Source organism: Myotis brandtii, unplaced genomic scaffold (genome assembly GCF_000412655.1).
Source record: "Myotis brandtii unplaced genomic scaffold, ASM41265v1 scaffold436, whole genome shotgun sequence".
NCBI classification, from domain to species: domain Eukaryota; kingdom Metazoa; phylum Chordata; class Mammalia; order Chiroptera; family Vespertilionidae; genus Myotis; species Myotis brandtii.
Window position 1 is genome coordinate 3,220,888 of NW_005366679.1, and position 24,065 is coordinate 3,244,952.

Sequence of the window (24,065 nt, forward strand, 5' to 3'; positions counted from 1 at the left end):
TTGAAACGGAGACACAGTTAGCTGGAAAGGCAGGGAAGAAGAGGAAGGGTATGAGCAGGGTTAGAATGCATCCTGCTAAGCAGGTTCCCCTAGTTCCATCCTCTTGTAAAATTAGAAGAAGGAGCCGCCCTAACACCTCCATTGGTTGAGGGAAGAGTGAAAGGCCACAATGTTTCCTGTGTTCCTTCTCTCAGGGAGAGTGTAGAAACTCATTTTACAGAAGAGGGAACCTGTATGTGGTGAATGAGATTCCCACGGCAACCAGGAGATAGCAAAACTTGGATCCAAACCTGTGTCTGTCTGTTAACAGCTTGCACTTAGAGAGTATTTACCATGTGCCAAGTACTATCTTACATGCATTTTTCCTCACAATCACCCTCTGAGGTAGTTTCTATTATTACCCTAGTAACAGATGGGGCACAGAGAGGTTCAGTAACTTTCCCCAGGTTTCACTGATAGTGAAGGGTTGAGGCACTTCTGCACTATTTGTACTTCAGCACTGCACTGTGCTGGCCCGTGATTTCCAACAAACCATAGAGCCTTCAGAGCCAACAGAGGGGAACAAGTGAGGAGCAATGTGGTCTTTAACCACAGCAAGATGATAGCATTAGAGCATCCACTGTGAGCATCATTGAACATCCACTATGCACCTCTCACTGTGCTAAGCAGATGTCTCAGTGCCTGCCCTCACAGATCTCAGTCTGAAAGGAGAAAACCTCATACACAATGTGAATAACATGCCCCATGATGTATGGCACTCTGACAGCAGATCTAAAGGCTATGGACACACAGAGAAAATAGGCATGAATTTTCTGTTCCTCTATCAAGGAAAGTGGAAGGCAAGCTAATGTATTATGGCTGAAAGCATTTGCTTTTGATTAAGTGGATATTTAAACATCAACCTGCCTTTCACTCAGACTCATGCCTCAGTCTGCATTGCGCTGCTGACTTTGCTTTCTAAGGAGAAAGAAACGCCCCCACAGTAAGTGAAATTGAAAAGATGTGGAGCATGAACTCCTCCTTCCGATGCTTTTTTGTTTGTTTCGTTTGCCTTTGAAAACTGCACATCTCATTACAGTGGAAACTAATCATAGCTCTCATTACAGTGTGGATGCCAGGGAAGGCTCGACCTTTGCTTCAGCAGGTGTGCGTATGATATTTATGTAGGAAGGTGATCATTCTGTTGTGAAGAGAGGGGTGACCCTGGGCACAATTAGGAAGGGGGCAAAGTGTATTCCTCCCTTTGGGGACTTGCTTCCTCTACCCCTCCTTTATTCCCCCTTCCATTTCTATCAGTGTTTCAGTGCTTTCTCTCTTGATTATACCTTCAAATCCCTCCAAACTGATGTAAGAAAAAAGGTCTGAAACGCTTTCCCGCTAAGGTGTAAATGACAGGCAATCATTGACAGGCAGGCCTCTCAAATGGGGGCAGCAGAGGGTGCCCAGGGGCACCCAGTTAAGCCATGGAGCCAAATGGCACTTCTCTAAGATAACAAACTTGCTTGAAGATTTAAGAAGGAAACATTATTTTCTATTCAAACAAACACAAATATATTCCATGGAATATGAAATGGTTGAATAAATGAATTACATTAAAGTGAAATGTTATAAAATATTGTGCATGAGGCAAGCCACTTTTTGCTAAGACCCCAGAGCCTTGGGGTGGGCAAATCCTGTGCTCTCACCTCTGCCCCAGAGGGTAAGCAGGCAGCTCCCCCTGCAGGTGGGTGGATGAGGCCCTGTAATGGGTGAACTTAGAGTCAAGGGCTTGTATACAAGCAGAGATAACACAAGCACTGGGCCTGAGTTTGGAATTAAATCCAGCAGGGCTTAAGAAATATTTTTTAATTTACTAAAATTAAACAAATAAGTCAGGATAGTAAGCGCCAACACTATAGTTTACATTATACACATTTTAAATAGTAGGAGTGGGGGATTGCATATTTAATATTGCTTTTAAATATGTTTTAGGATTTTCTCCCCTCCCATTTGAAAAATATCCTTGTAAACTCATGTTGTATTGTGGCAGATGGATGCCCCAAGAGGCATTTTTAAAACAACCTTTATCTCTCATCTGCGTCCAAGATTCTTCATGCACAGACCCCTCTAGCAATTCATTGAAGCCTATAGACTATTCAGAAAAAGAGCTTTTAAATACACAACAAAATACACAGGAGTCAATTCAATTGAAATACAGTTCAAAGTATTTATAATCCAAATTTGCAACCCCATACGACATGCACTTGTTGTCAATATATTAAATAATAAGCTCTCGGAGCAAGTAGAATACCATGGTTTCCAAATGGTAATGAGGCTGAATGGTGAGTGCTAATAACTTTCTGATCTCTGAAGCAACTGGGACAGAAAACTACCTGTAATTGATTGGTAGCAAAATCATGGGTAATGTAAATACTTCTTGCCTATGGTCATACTTGAAGAAATGCTAAATTTTAGTTAAGTTGGTGAAAAATAAAAATGTATTTTTTTCTATCCCAAGTTCATGACCTGCCCCCGTCTCCCAAAATTATATACCCTGGAGTTAAAGGTTCTAGATTCTTCTGATTTAAGACTGAGTTATTGATTTCCAGCTATTATGATGCTTTGGATAATTGAGGTAGAAAAAGCAGAATCAATAACTAGACCTGGACGAGTACTTCTCAGTCCCCACCCCACCCATGCAGAACTCACAAGTTTGGATAACCCCTCCCACACAGCATCATGTCCCATCTCCATTTCCCCTTCCTGGTGACTCCGAAAGAACTATTCTAAATCCTCAAACCCACATGACTTCTCCAAACTTTGCCAAAAAATTGCCATCTTCTCCTTTGCTTCCCTTATCTATCTTTATCTCCTAGTTCCCACTTTTCTAATGATTCCAGCAAAATGACTCACAGTGCGCATTTCATAGATTTAGGACTGTTGCGATGTCTAAGCACGAATCCACAAAGTAAAAGGATCATGAGATCGGGGTTGTGGGCCTCCTACCAGCTTCAGTACCTGAATTCAATGTTTGAGATACTACTTTTCATAGGAAATAAGAAAGGGCAAAAGCAAGGAGCACTTATTGAACACTGAAATGTGCTGGGACTGGTGCTGCATTTATATTTTCTCAATCTCAAAAATAAATGTGGGCTATTAATATTTCCATTTATGAATGAGTAAAGAGGCTTACAAAGGCTAAGTAACCTGTGCAAGGTCACACACAAGCATCGTTTCTGTACCTCCGCTCTCCTCAGTCAACCCAGCTGCACTCCCATCCACAGCACCACTGAAGTGACTGCTACAGAAGTCGACAGCAGTCCCATGCTGCTGAACAGTAAGGGCACTTCTCTGCCCTCCCAGTACTGGACCTCTCCACCCTGTTGAAACCATCTCCACCTTGGCTTCTACACTGACACTTTCCTGGTGTCCTTCTGCATCTCTACCACTCCTTCCTTTGCAGCTGCCTGCTGCCACCTAAGATGTTGGAGCTCCTCAAGGCTAGGTTCGTGACCTTCTTCTCCAACTGAACATGGTCTCCTTTGGCAGTTGACCCAAGCCCATGGCACCTGTTAGCCTAGATACCTAGAAAATGCCTCTCCCCACTCTGAGTTCCAGGCAACTAGCTAGAATATTAATGCATGTTGGCCCACATGCCCCAAGATGAGTCAAAAACCTCTGTTTCTCAAATGAACCCTAATCTAGTGAAATGTACCGCTCTTCACCCAGCTGCCCAACTCAAAAATCTGAGAATGACCCATTACTCCATCTTCTCTTTCAGCCTCATTTTCAAACAAACACAAAGTCTTATAGATTTTAATGGGTCAGAATATCTGGAATGTACCCCATTCTCCTATGTCCACTAAAATCCGATTTTAGAGTATCATTATTTCTCATCAGGATTTCCAAAGCAACCTCCTACCTCCTCTTCTTGCATCCCTTTAACCTATTTTTGCTGTGTGTTTTTCCCCCAGTAGTTTTCCATTACTTCTTCATAGTAAGACCAAAATTGGTAGCATAAACTAATCAGTAAGGCCCTGTTTGATGCCCGTCCTGTCACTCCCCCAGATTCATATGGAATCACTCTGCACTCTACTCTTCCACTGCCCTATACTCTTTCACTTTTTCAATTACTCATGCTTCTTCCAAACTCTGAGACTTTGCACATGCTGTTTGCTCAGCTCATCATGCTGATCCCTACTCCTTTCATTAAGTAACCTCTTACTCCTTCATTGGTTCTCAGATTACATGCTGCTAGAGAAGCTTTTTATAATCATCCAGCCAATGTCAGCTTCCCCGACATCCCAATTTTACACTTAGGGCTCACTGTCCTTTTAATTAGGATTATAATCAAATAACAAACTCACTATGTAACGTCATGTCATTTCCCTTTCTTTGGTGTAAGCTCCATGAGAGCAGCAATTATCTGCTCCTTAGCCCACTCCAATACCCTAATACAAGGCTTTGTGTATGGTTGAAACTTGGTACATCTCCACTGAACTAATTAATTAAGTGGAAGTCTCTTTTTTGCCATACTTCTCCAGACTTTTCTAGAATGATACAGATCAACAGGTGATTTTATATGTTCAAAAAAATAAGAATTTACATCATTTCTTGGAATTCACAACTGACACATGACTTAAACCTATAACTCAAAGAATCTAAAAGAATAATGTTGCTACTTCAATAGAAGTTAAGAAAGAAATAAAGTTCCATTGTGCTATTTGTCAGTGCCTGTCATCAAAATGCTTGGCTTTTTGGTTTCCAAATGAGTCATTATTCACTTATCAACGGTGATAAATGGTGCCTTCATAAGAAAGCATATTACAGTTTGAAATCACCTTCATGGCGATCAAAATGTATGTTCTTAGGCAACCATCAAAAGCAGCTAACTAACAAATGAATATTCCTTGTGCTCTGGATTTTTAAGGAAAGGTTAAATGTACATTTCTTGTTTTTTAAAAATTTTCTATACCTCAGATTTGACTAGTAACTTCCAGATGAGGCACCCCATGACAGCAGAGTGTGAGTGAGAGGGATAGAAAGGTGTTTAAATAGAGTGAAACAGCAGATGATGTAATGATCTGAGCACATGAAAGCAGGTCAAATCGAAACTTATTTCTGCCAGCCTGGCATGGCCACCGGAACCCCTTACATGGGCTTTTAGTTGTCCCTGTTGTGTCAACCTTAAATAAAATGCAAGGTGCCTATTTTACCTAGCTACACTTCTTTCTCGAGCCACTTACAACTCTGAATAATGTCTAAAATGCAAGTATTTAGAAGCAATCAATTTAAAACAACACATTTGGGCTGCTAATCTTCTGCTGTTAGAATCTGTGATTTGTAAAGGAATGGCAAGCATACGAATGTCTTGCGATGCTGTGCCTAAGTGATGCTTTATTTCAGTTCTCAATGCTCCATTATTGCCTTAAAATCAAAGAAAGCCTGATGGATGCTCCACAAAACAACACCAGGAATTATAGTTAATGCCTCTGCCATTGTCCTAAAATAAATTCAGCCAAGTATTCACTGACTAAGTGATAGTCCTGGCTTGAGAAAGAAAGGAGAAATACCACCGCTGAGTTCTCAGAAGCGATATTCCTTCTCCGGGTAACTCTTCCCTGAAGTTTTGATTTAAGACTGAGGATTTCCAAAATTTGACTCACAAAGCTCAGTGTCCCATGCCCCCACACTGATGTCATCCATTTCTAATATTAGCAGCAGAGCAGCTCAGGTTCACCTGGGAAAGAGGAGCTTTTATTTTGAGTTAAACAGGAACAGATACTAAAAATGAACACGCTGAGGCTTCCTTCTGGTCTATCTGACATAGATAAAATAGTTAACCCCATGCACTGAAACTAGTATTTTGAATCAAATGAGAAAGGAATTCAATCTAGTTGGAAATTTGATGTGCATTTTTATGCAGACTTAATTGTGCAAATGCTGAGGAATTAAGAAATAAAATGAAAACTTATAAAGCTATTCATTGTGCAGTGTCACACCAAGATCATCAAGTGTTCACAAAAATTCCATATGGGTGAGATAATGAAGGCTCCCGGGCATCTGTTATAGCCCAGCATGATGTGTAAACTTGGCCATTATGGCCACACAAACTTGGCCACATAAACAAGCTTTGGGGTGATATACGTTGTACTCATTAGCTCAAATGCATCCAGTATGTGCGTCCTATTGTCCAGCAGAGCTTAAGTAGATCAGCACAGCTGGACAATTGCCACATCTCCAGTTAGTACTGCACAGACCTAAACCCAGGCAGGAGGATGCAGATGCGCCATTTGGAATTGTGGAAATTGTGTTGGAATTCCATGCCATGAATTGGAGGGAGCTAATTCCTCCTACCCTGTCCATCTGCAGAGTGAGAGGCATCGTCATGTGTTGAGAGTGCTTTATGAGATAAGAGTCTCACAAAAATACGCAGCCCTGGACAAACTCGGGGCAGTGGACTAAGAGGTATGGCTTGTACACAGAAAATGCCTTTCATTTTAAAAACAACCACCTGAACATGGTAACCATTCCCTCTAGAGCAGTGGTTCTCAACCTTCTGGCCCTTTAAATACAGTTCCTCATGTTGTGACTCAACCATAAAATTATTTTCGTTGCTACTTCATAACTATAATGTTGCTACTGTTATGAATCATAATGTAAATATCTGATATGCAGGATAGTCTTAGGCGATCCCTGTGAAAGGGATCGCGAAAGGGGTCGCGACCCACAGCTTGAGAACTGCTGCTCTAGAGGGTGAAGATATTTTTTAAAAGAGTTAAAGAAAATAAAAACATCGTGGCTCAGTGCAGAACCTATCACCACCACACCTGAACTTTTCTTACGGTGCAAAATCTGCTAAGACTTTCATTCCAGAAAAGCTGGCCTGGGAGTTTAAGCAGCCGTGGCAAAAATGGGCCACGGTTAGCACTTGCTACTTTGCAGTTTGTTTTTGCTGACGATTCTCAACTTTCTCTATTTGGTCCTCCAAACCCATAGCAGAGTGATCATTATCTCCCTAAGTCACTGTCATAGGGCAGGTCTCCCCACCTTCGGTGCCCAGTGACATAACCTTGCCCTATTTGAGTTTATGATAAAAATGTCGTGCTCTGCATAATTTTCTGTACCACGTCCCTCCTTCCTGTTGTTCTCCGAATCATTGAATGATCTTAAAACAAAATAAAAATCCTTACCTAGATTCCCTCCCCGCCACATTACATGCACATAGGTATGCAAATACAAGCCTGAGATAGTAGTCTCCTTCCCATGTACCCCCAAAGACCCTGGGCCTGCTTTCTCCCTGTATCCCTATGACCTGGACATTACCTGGAATGTGCCCACCTCTCCATAAATCTTTGCTGACTCATCAGTGTTAAATAAGTCTGCCTGGAAGACTCTTAACCACATTTATGTATATGCTTTTGTTGTTGTCTTTTTTTATTCTCCCCACTATATAGCTTTTGCTCTTAATTCCCATTCTTAAAATCAGTAGACTTTTAGACTAAAAGAAAGATCTTCTGGTTGCACAGCCTGTAGTTTTCTGAGAAACTACTAAAAGAATAATATTTTTTGATGTACAAGTGTAATTTAAAAATAAATAAAATAGATAAAATAACAATTTCTTATACAAATTATTTTCATGGAGAGGTCTGATTATTTTTCTCTTAGTACAGTAATTCAAAATATTTTTCACACCCCCCTTTATGCAAGAATTTCCTTCCAGATGGACATATCCAGTTCGTACTGGAAAATTCAGCACTATGTCTGTGAAGGGTGAGCAGAGGCAGAAAGCACCAAAACTAATTGTGGCTTGCTGTTGTTTACTATACAACACTTTAGCAGACGTTGTCATGTCACAGGCCCATAACAGTGATGCTGGATGAATGACACAGTCTTAATATCCCATTCTGCTAATGAAGAACTTAAACCCCGTAGGAAGGAAGTGACTTTTCCAAGATTACGTAGCTACATGGGGAAATGGAATAGAAACCAGGGTCTTTCAACTCTGCAATACAATGCACTTTGGACTCTACTATCAAATTAAATGTGTTACTTAGGTGATTTTATAAACAATAATAACAAGTAGAGGAAAGAAAGTGATGCAAAAACGAGAGCACAAAGTACTAACTCTGATCCAGGGAGGACCTGGAGGAGCTGAGCAGTGCTGTCGTTGGATAAGTTTGTGGGTGCTGTTTTGTTTGAGGTGGGGAGGGAACGTGTTCTCATAAGGGCATCTGATCAGAATATAAGGGATGTGGGTACTTGAATATCAGGGGCATCACTTTGTAAATTATATGATTGTCTAAACACTATGTTGTATACCTGAAACTGATAACAAAATAATACTGAATATAAACTGTAATTGGAAAATGAAATTTAAACAACAAAAAGGAATGCAATTTTCTGCCAAGTTTCAATTATTTAAACCTCACCTCCTCACATTGGACCCCTACAAAATTCTATGAGGCATCCTCTCTCTGAGAATTTGGTTTCTGCTCTGACAACAGTTAGATGATGGGTTCGGTCTGGGACTCCCTGGACACGCCTTCCAATAAAGACTAGAGTCCCTGCTTAGAGAGTGGAAATATATTTCCTTTCCATGGTACATTTTCAGGGTTGAAAAGCAAAGGTGTTAATGATGGGGAAAAATAACAATTTAAAAAAGCACTGTCTTGCCTACTTGTACCAATTTTATGTAGCACTTTATAAAAAAATAATATAATTTAGTTTAAGCAGCCTGAAGGATTTTGTATTTGTTCTTTTAATAATCTCCATCCACTAGTGATAATACTCTGCTTTAGAGATTAGGTTGTCAGTGACTCAGCCAACAAATATATGTTAAGGGTCCACTGGCATCAGGCTCTACTGATGAATAATGAATAAATAATGAATGGCTGGTTGGTTAATGAATAAGATATAGATCTTGTCCTCAAGGAACTCAGATTATAGAATGAGAGAGAAAGACAATTTGTAAGCAAATTAATAAAAACTATCATTCGGGGCTGAAAAGCTGTGTTTGCTGGGGACATTTGTTCTTGTGCTGAGCCTGGGCACCTTCTGAGCCCCTAGTGCCCAAATGGAGATGAACAAGAGGGTCTGGTCTCCCCAAGGCCACAGCCTGTGCCTGGGGCTCTGCCTCTACCACAACTCTAGTCAAGCACCTTGTCATCAAAGTGAGATAGAATCTTCATGGTTAAATGTACACAGTGCCCCTGAGGAAACAATGACCACATGTTGCTTTGTTTTTGTTCCAGGAATCTTGGAAAATCAGGACTCAGAGTTTCTTGCTTGGGTCTTGGTAAGTACTCACGGTATCATGTAGGGTGGGCTGGGAGTGGAAGATTGGGGTAGATACTAGAAAGTGATTGGAGTACAAGTCAGGACCCCATCTAAGGTGAGAAGGGACTGTGTGACCAGCCTTGTCCCATTCCTCCTTCTGATCCTTTCCTGCCCAACACAGCCCTCTGTCTCTCAGACCCAAGAAGCCATGGTGTCCATGATGCCTTATGGGGGGCCAGTCCAACAGAAAGAAATCTGATACTAATGCTCACCTAGAAGAAGACTCAAGTGTTACTTCCAATTAGCAAATGGGAAGGACCTCGTAGTGTTTATGTGCTCAACTTACCTGCAGCTTATCTGAACTTTTTCTATCCTTATTTTCTCTTTGCCTAATTTCTGCATGGATTTTTCTGTATTGTTATGTATTTTAGATTTTAGATACTTTTATAATCTATCTTAAATACTGTGAGGTCAAGGTGATATACATGTGAAAGCTCAGAGGAAGATTTCTTGATTCCTATTGAATGGAAGTGTGGAGACCAGGGAGGGGATGATAGTGAATAAATAAAAGATAGTGGCAACTAATTCTGCCTCCTTTCACTGTATTTCAAAGATATTAAGGTGATTGAGGCCTAAGTTTTTCTGGTTCTTTCTGATGATCTGATTTGGAACCTAAGGGTGGACTTTGTTCACTATAAGTCTAAGGGAACTTGACATTTGCTTAATTTATAGCTCAGATCTTGTTACCTTTCACTTCTATTTGAAAGGAGACTCGCTATCAGAGATAATCTAACCTTAGTTTTATGAGAATGTGCTTAATGGTAAATAATTATTCACTATCCATTATTGAAAGAAACTCCCTATAAATACAAATTATGAAATATGATAATTTAAGAAAATACAAATTAAGAACTATAGTAAAAGATCATTGACCAATTATCTCATAGAGTCCGTTTCTAGGGCAGAAAATAATTTAGTCAAAAGTACATAGAAAATTCCACCAAAGGCCCTTAAGACTAAAAAATTGCAGGTGTCCATGAAGTGCTACATGTAAATGAATGTCTGGAGGACGGAGAGCAGTGTTTTAAAACCCCATGTGTGTGTGGGGGGCGGTGAGCTTTGGAACAGATGATTCAGGAGCAGAAGTCCTGACTTGAGCTTCGAGCTTCTCTGAGAGTCTGAACACTTGTGATAAGACACTGCGTGAAAAACAGGAGGAAATTCAGGGGCTGACTGGCTTCATTCAGAACAGGTTAACAAAGCTTGACAGCTTGAATAAGCATTCTTTAAGAACTGCTCTGAGCTACCTCTGTAAGCCAGAGGAGACAAAAAAAATTCAGAGAAAGGAAAAATGCACCTGCCTTAGATAATTAGTCAGGCTCTGCAGACCCCAGCTGTCCAATCCAGGGGAAGCCGGGCTTACTGCTGTGGACTTGGGATGTCAGCAGAATCACAGCCCATGTTCAGCTGAGGCTTTGGAAATTAAGCATCATAGTTCCAAGTAATCACACAATTATATTGGAATACTCTAAAGGCCACAGTTTAAGCTAACAATTCTGACTTTCTTCTCTACCAGAGGACAGGAAGGGAACTTCTAGCTCTGACAAGCTTTCTTTCAATGAACCAGGAGCATGTGCAAATGAGAGCAGGCAGGTAAAGTAACTTGAGGATGAACTGAAAATACATCTGAAGGAACAAACTCTGCCAGTAAGAGAAACGGGTAAAAATAATTAAATGGCCAAACCCACCTGTAGGTTGCTGTGGCTGGCCTGGTTTATAAATACACTGATGGGAAGGAGTAAATCCACCAAAGAGTGACTGAAAATCACCCCAGTCTAGTGGGAGGTGGGATCATCTTCTTAGAGAGGAAGAATAGAATTATGTACTCATTCATTCATTCATTCATTCATTCATTCTGAGAAAACATGTAGGAAACCAGGCATTGTGCTGGTTAGGAGGGATACCAAGATGAAAGCAGCAAGGCCCCTGCTTCAGATTGTTCCCAGTGTAGTAGGATCAGGCATGCAAACACAGACAGTGCATCTGACAGTGCCATAGTGGAGAGTCTGGGATGAATCGAGCACAGGGAATTTAGGACAGCTGCTCAGGGAAGGTGCTACAGAGCTGAGACTTGAAGGGAGTTATCAAGCTGAGAAGGAGGTGGAAAAAGAGGGCGAATAATTCAAGATAGATGGAGCAATGCAAGCAAGTACCAGAGCAGGAGGTACCTGGGGAAACACTAGAATATTATGAGTGCACGGTGCTCAGGAACCTTAAGGCCTGGAAGGGAAGCTGGGCCTGATGGAGAGAGTCCTTGTTTGCCTTGCTAAGTCATTCAGCTCTTGTCTTTCAAGTTCCTCCAAGTCCTAGTGCCCCAAGGTCTTGGAGGAACAGAGACAGACAAGGCTCCACCTCTCTCCACCCTCCTCCTTCCATCGCCACAGCCTCCATCAAAGTGGCTCTTTTTTAAAAATGTAAACTTAAATGAGACTGGAAGAGAAGCTGGGCCTGATGGAGAGAGCCCTTGTTTGCCTTGCTAACGCATTCAGCTCTTGTCTTCCAAGTTCCTCCAAGTCCTAGGGCCCCAAGGTCTCAGGGTCGCTTGGAGGAAGAGAGACAGACAAGGCTCCACTTCTCTCCGCTCTCCTCCTTCCATTGCCACACCTCCATCAAAGTGGCTCTTTTTTAAAAATGTAAACTTTTTTTAAATGTAAATTTTTAATGTAATAAGTAATAAATTACCATTTTTAGAGCAAAACTGAACAAAAAGTACAGAAAGTTCCTCTTCTCCCACATACACATAGCTTCCCCCACTATCAACATCCCACACCAGAGTGGTTGGTACATTGGTTACCATTTTACATTGACACATCATTAGCACCTAAAGATTGTAGTTTACATTAGTTATATGTATAACTCTTGGTGTTGTACTATGGGTTTGGTAAATGTATAGTGCATATGTCCATCATTTTATTATCATACAAAATATTCCCTGCCCTAAAAATCCACTGTACTCTGCCTATTCATCTCTCCCTTCCTCCTAACCTCCGGCAACCATTGATCCATTTACTGATTTCATAGTTTCGCATTTTGCAGAATGTCTGATAGTTGGAATCGTACAGTATGTGGCCTTTACATATTGGCTTCTTTCACTTAGTAATATGCATTTAAGTTTCCTCCATATCTTTTCATGGCTTAATAGCTCATTTCTTTTTAGTGCTTCACTTTCCATTTTGAACCGAGGCTTTGAAAATTAAGCATCATAGTTCCAAGTAATCACACAATTTTGAAGGGGGGTGGGGAAGCATCTTTGTGCCAAACAAAAGTTTAAAACTCTGCTCTCGCCTGTGAAAAACCACTCCAAAACTTGGATCAGGAGTAGGACGTGATCAAATGTATCAGAATTGTTTTCTGGCAGCGATATAAAGGCTACATTAGACGGGGAAGGGTTGAGAATGGAGACAAGGCAGACGATGAGGCAAAGTTATTAAAGGTGGACCAGAAGGAGTTGATTATTCAGGAGGAAGAATAAACAGAACCTGGTGACCCCAGGATGCAGAATGAGAAGTCTTGCTGAGCAGGGAGGGATGCTTGGGTTCCTGGATTGGGCATGTGGTGGATGAGCTGAAACCTCAGGTGGAAGGCCAGGAGGGGGCAGTAAGAGGAGGGAGGATTCAGTGAAGTGGGAGCATTGTTGGGGAGTGGTGACCAGAGAGCCTATGACCTGCCCCGGATACCCAGAGAGAGCTGGGAATAAAGACTTAGGAACTTCTAACAGTGATGAACCCAAGGATGTCCTTAAGGCCACCTGCATATTCAGAGGGTTGAGATATTTGCTCAGGTTTAGGACACCTGCCTGTGGAGTTTGCCACACAGCCTGCTCCCTGAGAGCAGAGACAGCCTCTGCATTTTCTACACTCCTATTGTACCTTTAGCAGATCACAGTACCTGGAAAGTAGTAGGTGCTCAAAAATATTTATTGAATGAATATCTGCATAGATGGATCAGTTGCTACAGAATGACAAAAAGTGCACTGGGTAATAGTGAAGATCCAGCAGAGGTCAGAAATCGTGAACTGCTGAGGTCCAGCCAACCCAGTTCTTTGGTTTTCTTCAGCAGCACTTCAGTGCAGAAACAGAGAAGGCCACGTGAAGGGAAGTGGGGAGAGGAGATAGGGATCAGCCCAGCAATGAGAATTACCCCCAAAGCGGGTCATAGACCAAGGGACTATCATTCCATGGAGTCCAGGCTGGGTCAGCTCAGAGCCTTCTCAGCAGGGCTCTCACTCTTGTCATTACAAAGATGCATCTACCTACATTCTGAGTTGCTCCACATAGTCTCGCATGAAGAGAAGGAGGCCCATCTGATTCATGCCATGGGAGGTGACACACCACTGTGGGCAGCTACTCCTATAGGTGCTTGAAAGGGGCTGAATTTACCCTGCACCACTCACTCTTAGATGTGTGTGCTTCCCTCCAGATAAAATGCTCACAAGAAAAAGGTCATGTGGTGATTAATTTTATGTATCAACTTGTCTGGGCCATGGTGTGCCTGGATATTTGGTCAAATGTTATTCTAGGTGTGTCCTGAGGGTGTTTTGGGATGAGATTAATATTTGGGTGAGTGGATTGAGTAAAGTAGCCCGCCCCAATGTGGGTGGGTGGTCCTCATTCAACCAGTGGAAGGCACGAATGCCTAGTACAAAAAGGGGGACCCTCCCTCCAAAAAGAGGGGACTCCTCCTGCATGACTGCTTTGAGCTGTAATGTCAGACTTGTCTGGCTTTTGGAATTGAACTGAAATGTCTTCTTTTATCAGGCCTTGGGCCTACTTGCTCTTGGACTAGAATTTATACCATCAGCTCTGCATGGACTGAATCTACTACAGCTTACAGATGGCAGATTTTGGGACTTCTCAACCTTCATAACCATCTTAGCCAATTTCTTATAATAAATCTCTTTGTATATGTACATGCATATTTAAATATCATATATATTTATATAAATACATTTGTATGTTTTATAATATACTAGAGGCCCGGTGCACGAAGTTCATGCATGGGGGTGGGGGGAGGAAGTGGGGGTCCCTCAGCCCGACCTGCACCCTCTCCAATCCGGGAGCCCTCAGGGGATGTCCTACTGACAGCTTAGGCCTGCTCCCCGTGGTTCTCTGCTCTCTGCGGGGCCTGCCTGCTCCACACCTAGCGACGGGCAAACAGGCCCTGCTGGGCGCTGCCTGCAGACCACGCTTGCCTGCTCACAGATCGCCATGGTGACCCGCCATGCCTGGTGACCTGCCAGCAGGCCCTACTGGGCACTGCCTGCGGACCATGCTTGCCTGCTCGGGGGTCCCCCGGCAACCCGCCAGCAGGCCCTGCTGGGTGCTTGCCTGCTCTGGGTTGCCATGCAATGCCTGCTGGGCTCACATTGCCGGGGTGACGCCGCCAGTGTCCTGCCCCGGCTGCTATGGGCACCACCATCTTTGTCACAGAATGATGGTTAATTTGCATGTTACTCTTTTATTAGATAGGATTATATATTATAATTATATAGAAATGTCTGAATATATCAATAAGGAATTATATAAAAATTATAAGTTTCTATGGAGAACCCTAACTAATAAAATCATTTTGCTAGTTTTTAAAAACATCACACAGGCATATGTGCCAAGCTGACAGGTACTTCTAGGAGTGCTGTAGTATATAGGAATATAGGGAGAGCTCAGATAAGGGGATATGTGGTCATGTACTCATTTGAGCGTATATTGAACCTCAGGTAGAATACCATCATCCCAAAAGGAATTCTGTGCTGTTCACTGGTCAGGAAGGACACTTTATGCAGTCATACAAGACCGGGTTGGGTCTGGATCTAAGCAATGAAGAAGAGAAGGAACACTCCATGCCTTTGGGGCCCTGTTTTACACAAACCTCCAGGCTGTGATTCCTAGGTAGTGCCAACTGACTCCATGGATATGTAACACCTTGGAGAACCCACACTGAACCTCTCAAGAGATGTTTCTTCTCCATTCCGGCTGCATATTGGCATTACCTGTGGTACTTTTAAACATGCAAATAACTAGTCTCCACCCAGCCGAGGGGGGGCAAGTGTTTTTAAATGGCTGCACTGATGATTCTGAGGCAGCAGCAGGGTTGGAACCCATTGCCCTTACCAGATGGAAGCGGATGGAGACAGGTGTGAGCTGGTATCTAGTGAGCTAGGTGCCAGCAGCTATGATTTCTGTCCACTCAGTAGCTGTTGTCCTCAGTCCCAGACCCTGGATCTGGCCCGAGTCATTTCCACCTGAGCTGCAGCCTCCATGAGGAAAATCTGCCCAGGGTTGGCTGGGAGCTCCCTGGAGCTGAAGTCCAGGGAAGGTTCCTGGGGCAGGCAGATCCAGCTCAATCCCCTTCCATTCAGCACCTGCCACCTGGGCTCATCCTGCCTTATTCCCTTCCCTAACCAAGGGAACCTTCTAGAGCAAAAGCAGGGAACCATGAAAATAAGCTGGTGGCTTCTTTCTAATGTGCAGAATGTACTCGTGGCTCATCTCCTTCTGTTTCAGAGATGCTGTCACTTCACTAAATATTTTGACAACAGGAGAACGTGACTTTAAATATTTAACATGGATGGTATTCTTTTTGTGACACTCTTCATGATTGTCATTCTTATTACTAAGGCCAATGCAAACTGGGCACCTCACCTATCATTCTAACAACAATAGTATTTATAAAGTGCCTTTGAGACTCTTGAGAAACAATTTAAAAAGTGCAATTTCTTCCCTCAGAGAATTTACCGATTTTTCTGCATAGCACAGAGTGAACTATCTGAAGACCAAAATACCCACAGAATTTAAATGGTGCATGAATATTAAACATGTAACGGGAGAGTTTTAGGCTTGTCACTTTTCCTGGAACGTCTACCTTGAGTAAATGCCATGGTGCATACACATTAAAAATGAATCGGCATGTGTGTTTTTACAAAATAGTTTCAAAATGTGGCTTCTTCATTTTTGTATACCTTCACGGATAAAATCCTTCTTAAGAATTGCTGACAACCTGGCAGCCTTTGCTGTCCCTCGTGGAGTGTATTAGATACAGGGGGTTGAGGTCACGGCAGCCTGAGGTTCGTGGTCAGAGTCGGGGCTTGGGGAAGAACTTGAGAGGAAAAAGCAGAGGAAGCTACAACAACCCCAATGTGTGTGCACATACACACACCCTTCCTGGCCCTCGGTGTAGTGGTAAAGGGACGAATAGCCCTCTAATGCTAACCTGGGATTCAAAAATGAAACAAACGGTTGCAAAAACGTTTCATCGAATACGGGGGCGACAAGGTCCTCCGTAGACCCAGAGGTGGGCAACTTGCCAGAACTGATAACAATTTAGAAACATGGTCTCACAGTTATGAGAGTGAAAATTAGTCCTCGCAGTCACCACCCCCTTTACAGACGAGAAAAACAGAGGCAGGAAGAGGAGAAATGTCGCAGTCAGTGGTAGAGACAGCAGAGCCCCAACCCCTGGCTCCTCCACCAGCTACCTGGTTCCTGCCGCCCATCACCTCCAGCTTCCAAGTCCCCATAGTCACTGTCATCATCTGCGGCTCTTCCCTTCCTCAGCCTCCTCTTCCCAGGCTGGATTAGATCCTTGGGCTAAGTGTCCCCAGAGGACACCCTGCACTTATGTTTGCTGGGGATAACTCTTTAATCAGACTTATTTCCTGCTGGGTTATTAGCTCGGCACACATGCCTATGCCCATGCCCATTTATGAAATGAATGACTGACTGAATGAATGAATCACAATGTGACCAGTGCTCTGAGAGAAATATGAGATGCTATGGGAACACATACAAAGGCTGCCTAGGTTTGAGTGGGGGAGGCCATGGAAGGCTTCCTGAATGAAAAAACATCTGAGCTGATTACTAAAAGGGTCAGAAGGAGCTACTTCAAAGAGTAAACAAGCAAAAAAATCAGTTTAGCAAGACCATGATAGAGGTAGAGAGACAGAGAGGCAGAGGTAAAAGACAGAAATAACACAGATCATGAAGTGGCCACCTTTTCTGGGGAGCAGGGTGGGAGCTTCTGGAGATCACAGGATTTTGAAGGATGCATAGGAATCTGCCAGGCTGATGAGAGAAAGAAAGACACAGGCAGTTCTTTTTGTTGAATTTTCCTACTCTCTCCTCACTCAGATCCAGGCTTGATTGTTGCTTTTCTGACCATCCAAGTCCAGCTAGAGGCTTTCTATTAGTTCCCATCTGTCATCTCTTACTAGTATGTAGCCCTTGGGGCCATGTACTATAATTGTTTGAACATTTACCCATCTTCCCTGATAGACTGGGAGCTCCATTATCATCATCTGCCATTTTGACCGCACCATCTGGCATGGCTCTGGGGGAATGATGGGGGCTCAATAAATATTTTCTAAATGAATTGATACATACATTTTAGGAAGGGAAGCATGAAGTCTAGACTAGCATGGCCTGGAGAAGGAACTGCCTGGGAAATAAAATGATTAAAGAGGGTTTAGAAAGATTATGAAGAGCATTGAGGCCAGGCCATGAAGCTTAGAATTTATTGGTTTTGTGCTTGGGAGTACGAAATATTTAACTCTAGGAGTCACTTGGCCAGGAAGTTCATTTTGGTCACAGTGGTCACCGGCGCATACAACAAGTTGGAGAAGACTGGGGATAGAGGCAAAGAGACAGGCTACATATGACTCAAATATTGTCACTTTTGCAAAAGATTAAATGTGACAATCAGTTGCCCACTAATTGTGAGACCAGTTCATCATACTGTGAACATATAGCAAGAGCCTGTACAGAATCCATCAGGGGACTGCGAGCTAGATGCAGCTTGACCAAATTAAAGACAGGTAAAGAAAATGTTCTAAAAGAATGAAATAAAAGTTCAGAAAAAAAAGATCTAACATAGCTATCATCGTAGTAAATTACAAAGTTTTAGAATTGGGTAAAAAGGAAGTACTAGTTGCTAGGTATGCTCTTTAAGGAAAGGGACAAAGATAAATGGAACATAAAGAAATGGGCCAATACAAATCAGACAAGTATGAACAAAAAGAAATTGAAGTGGGGGTGTGAAATTAATAGTAAATAAACAAAGTAGAACCAGACAAAGAAAAGATACAGTAATGAGAGGGGCTAATCCATGGAGTGAGGTCTGAGAAGGAGCAGGAAATGGGACCCAGATAATCAGTGGAGAAATGAGTCTTGGATAGAAGGTACCTTCTCCTACGGTGACAGAAAAAGAGGAAGAAAAGATGGGTGTTGTTTAAGTTTGTGTTTCCTTAACTCTGGAGCCAGTGCACACCCACCGAAAGGTTAGGAAAGAGGAGTGTTTGCACACCAGTGGGAGTTCTCAGGCAGCTGGACACTCATGGGGAGTGGGCAGGGCATCAATCTTATCTGCTATGGGGAGGCTGGTAGATTTGGTAGCAGGAGGTGGAGGGGGTTACAGTTTGCTTGCTTTTATGTTCTTTTCTGAATTGCTCTGTGAAGCAGGAAGCATGATTATCTGCTGACGATGAAGAGGAAGTGGGATCTGAGGTTGAGAAAAATAGGACAGGTTTGAAATCCAAACAGTGGACAAAATGATGAGAAACAGAAGCCTAGTGGGCTCTATGCACAGTTAGTGTAAACCAAGAAAGTACAATGCATGGGGCTCAGCAGCCTGTGATTTCCTCCAGGACAGCTCAGCATTTTGGTTATAGGTGATGAGCACAGAGAGGCAAATTCATCCGGGTGTGAATTTTTGCCAGGCAGTTTCAATGAAGGAAAAGTGAAGCAATGGAGTTGAGAATAGGGCAAGAGAATCTTCTAAATGGTGAACCATATTATCCAGCCATCCTAACCTTTCTGGTTAAGGAAGGAATTGAAGACAGAGACTAGATGAACTGGAAGAAGGTAAAGAGTTAGAATACAAGAGTGTGTGAGGAAGGTAACTGCACAAGATAAGTCAGAGTGAGAGATTACAGCCCTTGAGAGCTAATGACCAGATCATTTTTTAAAGATTTTTTAAAATTGATTTTTAGAGAGAGAGGAAGGGGGAGAGAGAGAGAGACGGAAAGAGAAAGAGAGAGAAACATCAATGTGAAAGCAGTCTCCCACACGCCCCCTACTGGGGATTGAGCCTGCAACTGGGGCATGTGCCCTGATCTCGAATCAAACCAGCAACCTTTTGGTACACAGGATGACACCCAACCAACTGAGCCACACTGGCCAGGGCTGATGACCAGATCTTTAATACATACACTGAGTGGCCAGATTATTATGACCACCTCATCAATACTTCATTGGACCACCTTTTGCCTTCAATACTGCAGCAATTATTCTTGGCATTTGACTCCACCAGATGTTGAAAGGTGATGCGAGGCATCTGACACCATGCCTGATGAATAGCAATGTCCAGTTCTGTGAGACTTGATGGTTGTGGAACCAGCTGCCTGATGGCTCTTTTAACTTCGTCCCACAAATGCTCAATTGGATTGAGATCTGGTGATTGTGGGGGCCACCTAAGCAAAGTAAAGTCTCCCTCATGTTCCTGAAAGCACTCCTGCACAATATGAGAACCGTGGCATAGCTCATTGTCTTGTTGGAAGAAGCCATCTCCATTGGGATACGCCATCAACATGATAGGATGAGCTTGATCAGCAACGATACTTAGGTATGTTGTGCTATTCAGATGTTTGTAATGATCTGACCCTCTAGCAACTTCAGCCTGAAATTATAGCTAATTTGCCTACAAACGTCAGGTGGTCATAATAATCTGGCCACTCAGTGTATATTGGAATATGAATGAGGCACACTTCCATCCAAGTTTTCTTGTGTGCAAGTTCAACACACTTGTGGTCTTCTAGCTCCACCCCATCAACATTTTTCACTGTCCCATCTGCCATCGCCTGTCTTGCAAACATGTTTTAAATTGAGGTTTATACTTGGGAGTTTGCACCATCCAGGGTGTGCTAAATATATGTAATTTTTTCATCAGTGTAACTTTAAGAAGAGTTGGCATTTTATTCAGATGAATTGGTGGCTGCTGTGTCACTCCTCCAATCAACCCACCAGAATTATATGAGGGAGATAGCAAATTCTCAATTACCTCTGCTAGGAGAGGGAACAGTGACACAGTAAATAAAAAATGCACATATGTTTGTCTTTAGAATAAAATTTGCATTTCTATTTTTGAATCCTATAGACATGAAAACCTGTTAGTGGAAAATCAAGAGTTGCCCCAAGTTAATAAATTATGTAGGAATGATATAATGACCTAGTAGCCCATCTCCAACTAGACTTTGGTTAAGCTTTTAAGTCTCTATATTGAATTAATCATTCTATACGGTACCAGTGGGAGAAATCCTGTCCTAACCCCGTAAGTCTGATGTGTCTCATTTGTACCCTATTCTATCAGGATTGGTGGCCTTTATAATCTTGTCCCAGAAAATGAGACTGCTGATGCTCTTCTTTATTCTACCCTTTTTTTAATTATGTCAACTAAGCTATTTTTGCTACAGTCATTTACTGCCACTGGGATTTTTGCGGAAGTTTAATAGTAATAATAAAATGAAGGGCAAAGCACCAAAGAGAGAATTTTGAGAGAATAGTCTGTAACCCTTTATTTGGCCGGGGTAAAGACCCTACAAGACATCACAATGTCCAGTTTGGAGTCAAAGCCATGTTCAGTCTTCTTTGCTGAATTGCTTTTCCATGTTTGGCCCTGTATTTACTGTGTTTCTTCCTCCCACTCTGAGCTTTCCATCATTCTGGGAGCTTGTAGGGGGGATTGAATCCATTCCAACAATGTTTTAACCACTGCCTAAACCAGTTTCCAACTCTGGTTGCCAATACCATCACATGGGGAGCTTTCAAATAATACCTGTGCCGGGGCCCTTCCTCATACCAGGATCCCGTATGGGACAGGGCATCAGCTCCTAAGTGATCATACCAACTGTGCCAGAGTTGAGGATGACTGGCCTAGACAAGGAGCTCTCCACCTCTGTTACTTGCTCATCAGTTGGCTGAGTCCACCATGGAAGCTTTGTGCACCTGAGGGATTTTGTTTCCCACACAGCATGCAGAAGACACAGACAGTGTCCAGGGAAATGCCATCTTTGGTGACTGGTGAAAGAAGCAAGTACCAGGAGGGGTCTTTGTTTTTTATGTAGCTTGGTCTTTAATTGGTCTCCAATTAAAATTCAGAATCTTGCAACATTTTTAATGTTAATGTTTTAGTCTATTCATTACTATCCATATATCACTTCAGAAAAATCCATAATAAATAATAAATTCTCGCCCTAGCTGGTTTGGCTCAGTGGATAGAGCATTGGCCTGCGGACTGAAGGGTCCCAGGTTCAATTCCAGTCAAGGGCACATGCCTGGGTTGCGGGCTTGGTTCCCAGTAGGGGACATGCAGTAGGCAGTCAATCAATGATTCTCTCTCATCATTGATGTTTCTATCTTTCTCTCTCTCTCCCTTCCTCTCTGAAATCAATAAAAATATATATATTTAAAAAATAATAAATTGTCCTGTGCTTTGTTAAGATGGGTATACTGTTAGAATTCATGCATTCTCATATTGATTGTGGCTTTCCCTGTGGTTGCTGGAAAAGTTATTTGTGTTCCTATAGAATTTCTGCTGCCTCAAATATTATATCTTTGGAAGATAAGAAGGAAAGTATTATCTAGTGAGTACCTGTTATATGCTTAGTACTGTACTGGACATTTGACATATGCTATTAAAATCATTAAGAGCATGGTTGTGGAGTGAGACTGCGTGGGCTCAGATCCCTGTTCAGTCATTCCCTAGCAAATAAACTCAAATCACAGAGTGGTCATGAGTTTCAAATGAGATAATGCCTGTAAAGTGTGTAGCACCATGCCTGGCATAATGTAAGTTCTCAAAAAAGGGTTGGCTGGCATCATCATTGCCTCATTCTGTTCTCACAACAACACTAGAGCAGGTGTCATTATCCATTTTTGAGGTTAGCAAAGTCTCAAAGATGAATCTATTTATCCAGGGACATACTCAAAAAAAAGAAAATGAAAATACCTACCATTCAGGGTGTTGAAAAATAGGAGAAAAAATTTCAGAATGTGTTGCCTAGGACCTGAGAGATGGTTGACCCACAAAACTGAGCTCTGTTCTGGGTGTTGGAGTGACAGTATTGAACAAGACAGCCATGTTCCCCATCCTTGTGGAGAATAGGCTGACATCTCCACCCAACCTTCAGGAACCATGAGGTGTGCTATACAGATCTTTTGGAGGCATGCCCTGTCTTAGTTACCAGAAAGTTCTAATCCTTTGTAGTGAGTGGTCCCTGAAGTTCTTGACTAATCATAAAATGATCAAAGATGGTGAGTCACCAGGCAAGTATCCTTCTTCCCCGAAGTTCCTTCTGGGAACTGTTTCCTGAAACCAGGGTCCCTGGTGTTAGCAGAAGGAGTAACAAGACACTATTCCTGCTTAACTTACTGCTTTAAGATGGCATATGCAAGTGTTATTCTACCATAATGACTCCCTGGATCCAGGCCAGCCTCCCAGCCATCCTCTGCGTACACTGGTATGGTAGCTGGTGGATACCCAGACCATTAACTCAGACAAAGGCCACAGATGGATTCATTCAGATCAATTCTTTCCCAAGCAATAAATTAATGAAAAGATCAGCAGGTAATAAAAGAGTTTATTGAACATTTCTTCTATGCAAATAATTCCCTCTCTGCGGTTCTTAAATTTATTCATTCGTAAAACACTTAACAAGCCCCTCCTCTGTGCCTAGTTTTATTTAGTCTCTGGGAATACAGAGATTATCCCAAGATTTTAGTAGCTTTAAAAATGTCTTAGGAAGGCCTATCTTCTGTGTTTGAGAATAATCCAAGATATTGTTGACATAGAAATATAATTTTTATATTCTTTGATGCCCCTGGTTATCTAAATTTCTGGATATCTTTCCATACATTATGTTTGGAAATTTCATTCCAAACATAGGACTCTGTGGTTATATTGCCATCCCCTCGATGCCAAAGCCTGGCTGGGAACAGCAGTGTCCAGATTAGGCTGCCAGGAGCTGTTCCGGGCTTCTCCCATGCTATAATTAGTTTTTCAGTATAGTGTAAAGTATCATTTCAAAGGAGAATGGCTCTATGTAGAGTTTTAATTAAATGGGATCTCCTTAGATTAAAGATATACCAACATGGTTTTATGGTTTAGTATTGCTCCGTTTTCTTCATTAACATGACACATTCCTACATGTAATTATTGAAAAGGGAGGGTCTCTGTCTGTTAGTTAGAAATAGAGAAAGAATCAGTTGTTTTAAAAAATCCCATGCATAGTTCTATGGGAGATGCAAAAATAACCCATCTGTTTCATCTGTTTGCTACAACTATAAATTTTCTATTAGGAACAGGATGTTGTAGATTTAAAAAGCTAAAATAATTAATAGTTTGTACTCATCAGGCACAGATAAAATAAGCTAATTTTTACAACTAAATTTATAAATCTACAGGGGAACATAGGAACTGGGTTAATTTGGGAACTTTTAAAATCTTTAAATTATCCCTTACATAGTTTCTCAGTTTTAATTTCTCTACATTTCAAAAAACTTCTTAGTCAACAAGTATGTGAATTATTTTGTATTCTTATTTTGAGTTATTAGTGATATTTAATACTATCTACACTAATAAAAGAGAAACATGGTAATTAGCGTACGACCACTACCCTTCCCATTGGCTAATCAGCATATCCTTATGCAAATTAACTGTCAGCCAAGATGGCAGCTGGCAGCCATGCACTGAAGCGAGCAGGG

The 24,065-nt window shown here is 42.1% G+C and overlaps 1 protein-coding gene across 2 annotated transcripts in view; it reads left to right on the forward strand.

Annotated features, from left to right (window-relative positions):
- The window catches only part of KCNAB1 (potassium channel, voltage gated subfamily A regulatory beta subunit 1), a 323,567-nt gene that overhangs the window by 218,877 nt on the left and 80,625 nt on the right, over positions 1-24,065 (forward strand). For both annotated transcript variants that reach the window (XM_014546234.1, XM_005874427.2), the window contains exon 2: positions 9,234-9,277. In XM_014546234.1, the coding sequence (XP_014401720.1) occupies positions 9,234-9,277 (44 nt within the window). The remainder of the gene's footprint in view (positions 1-9,233; positions 9,278-24,065) is intronic.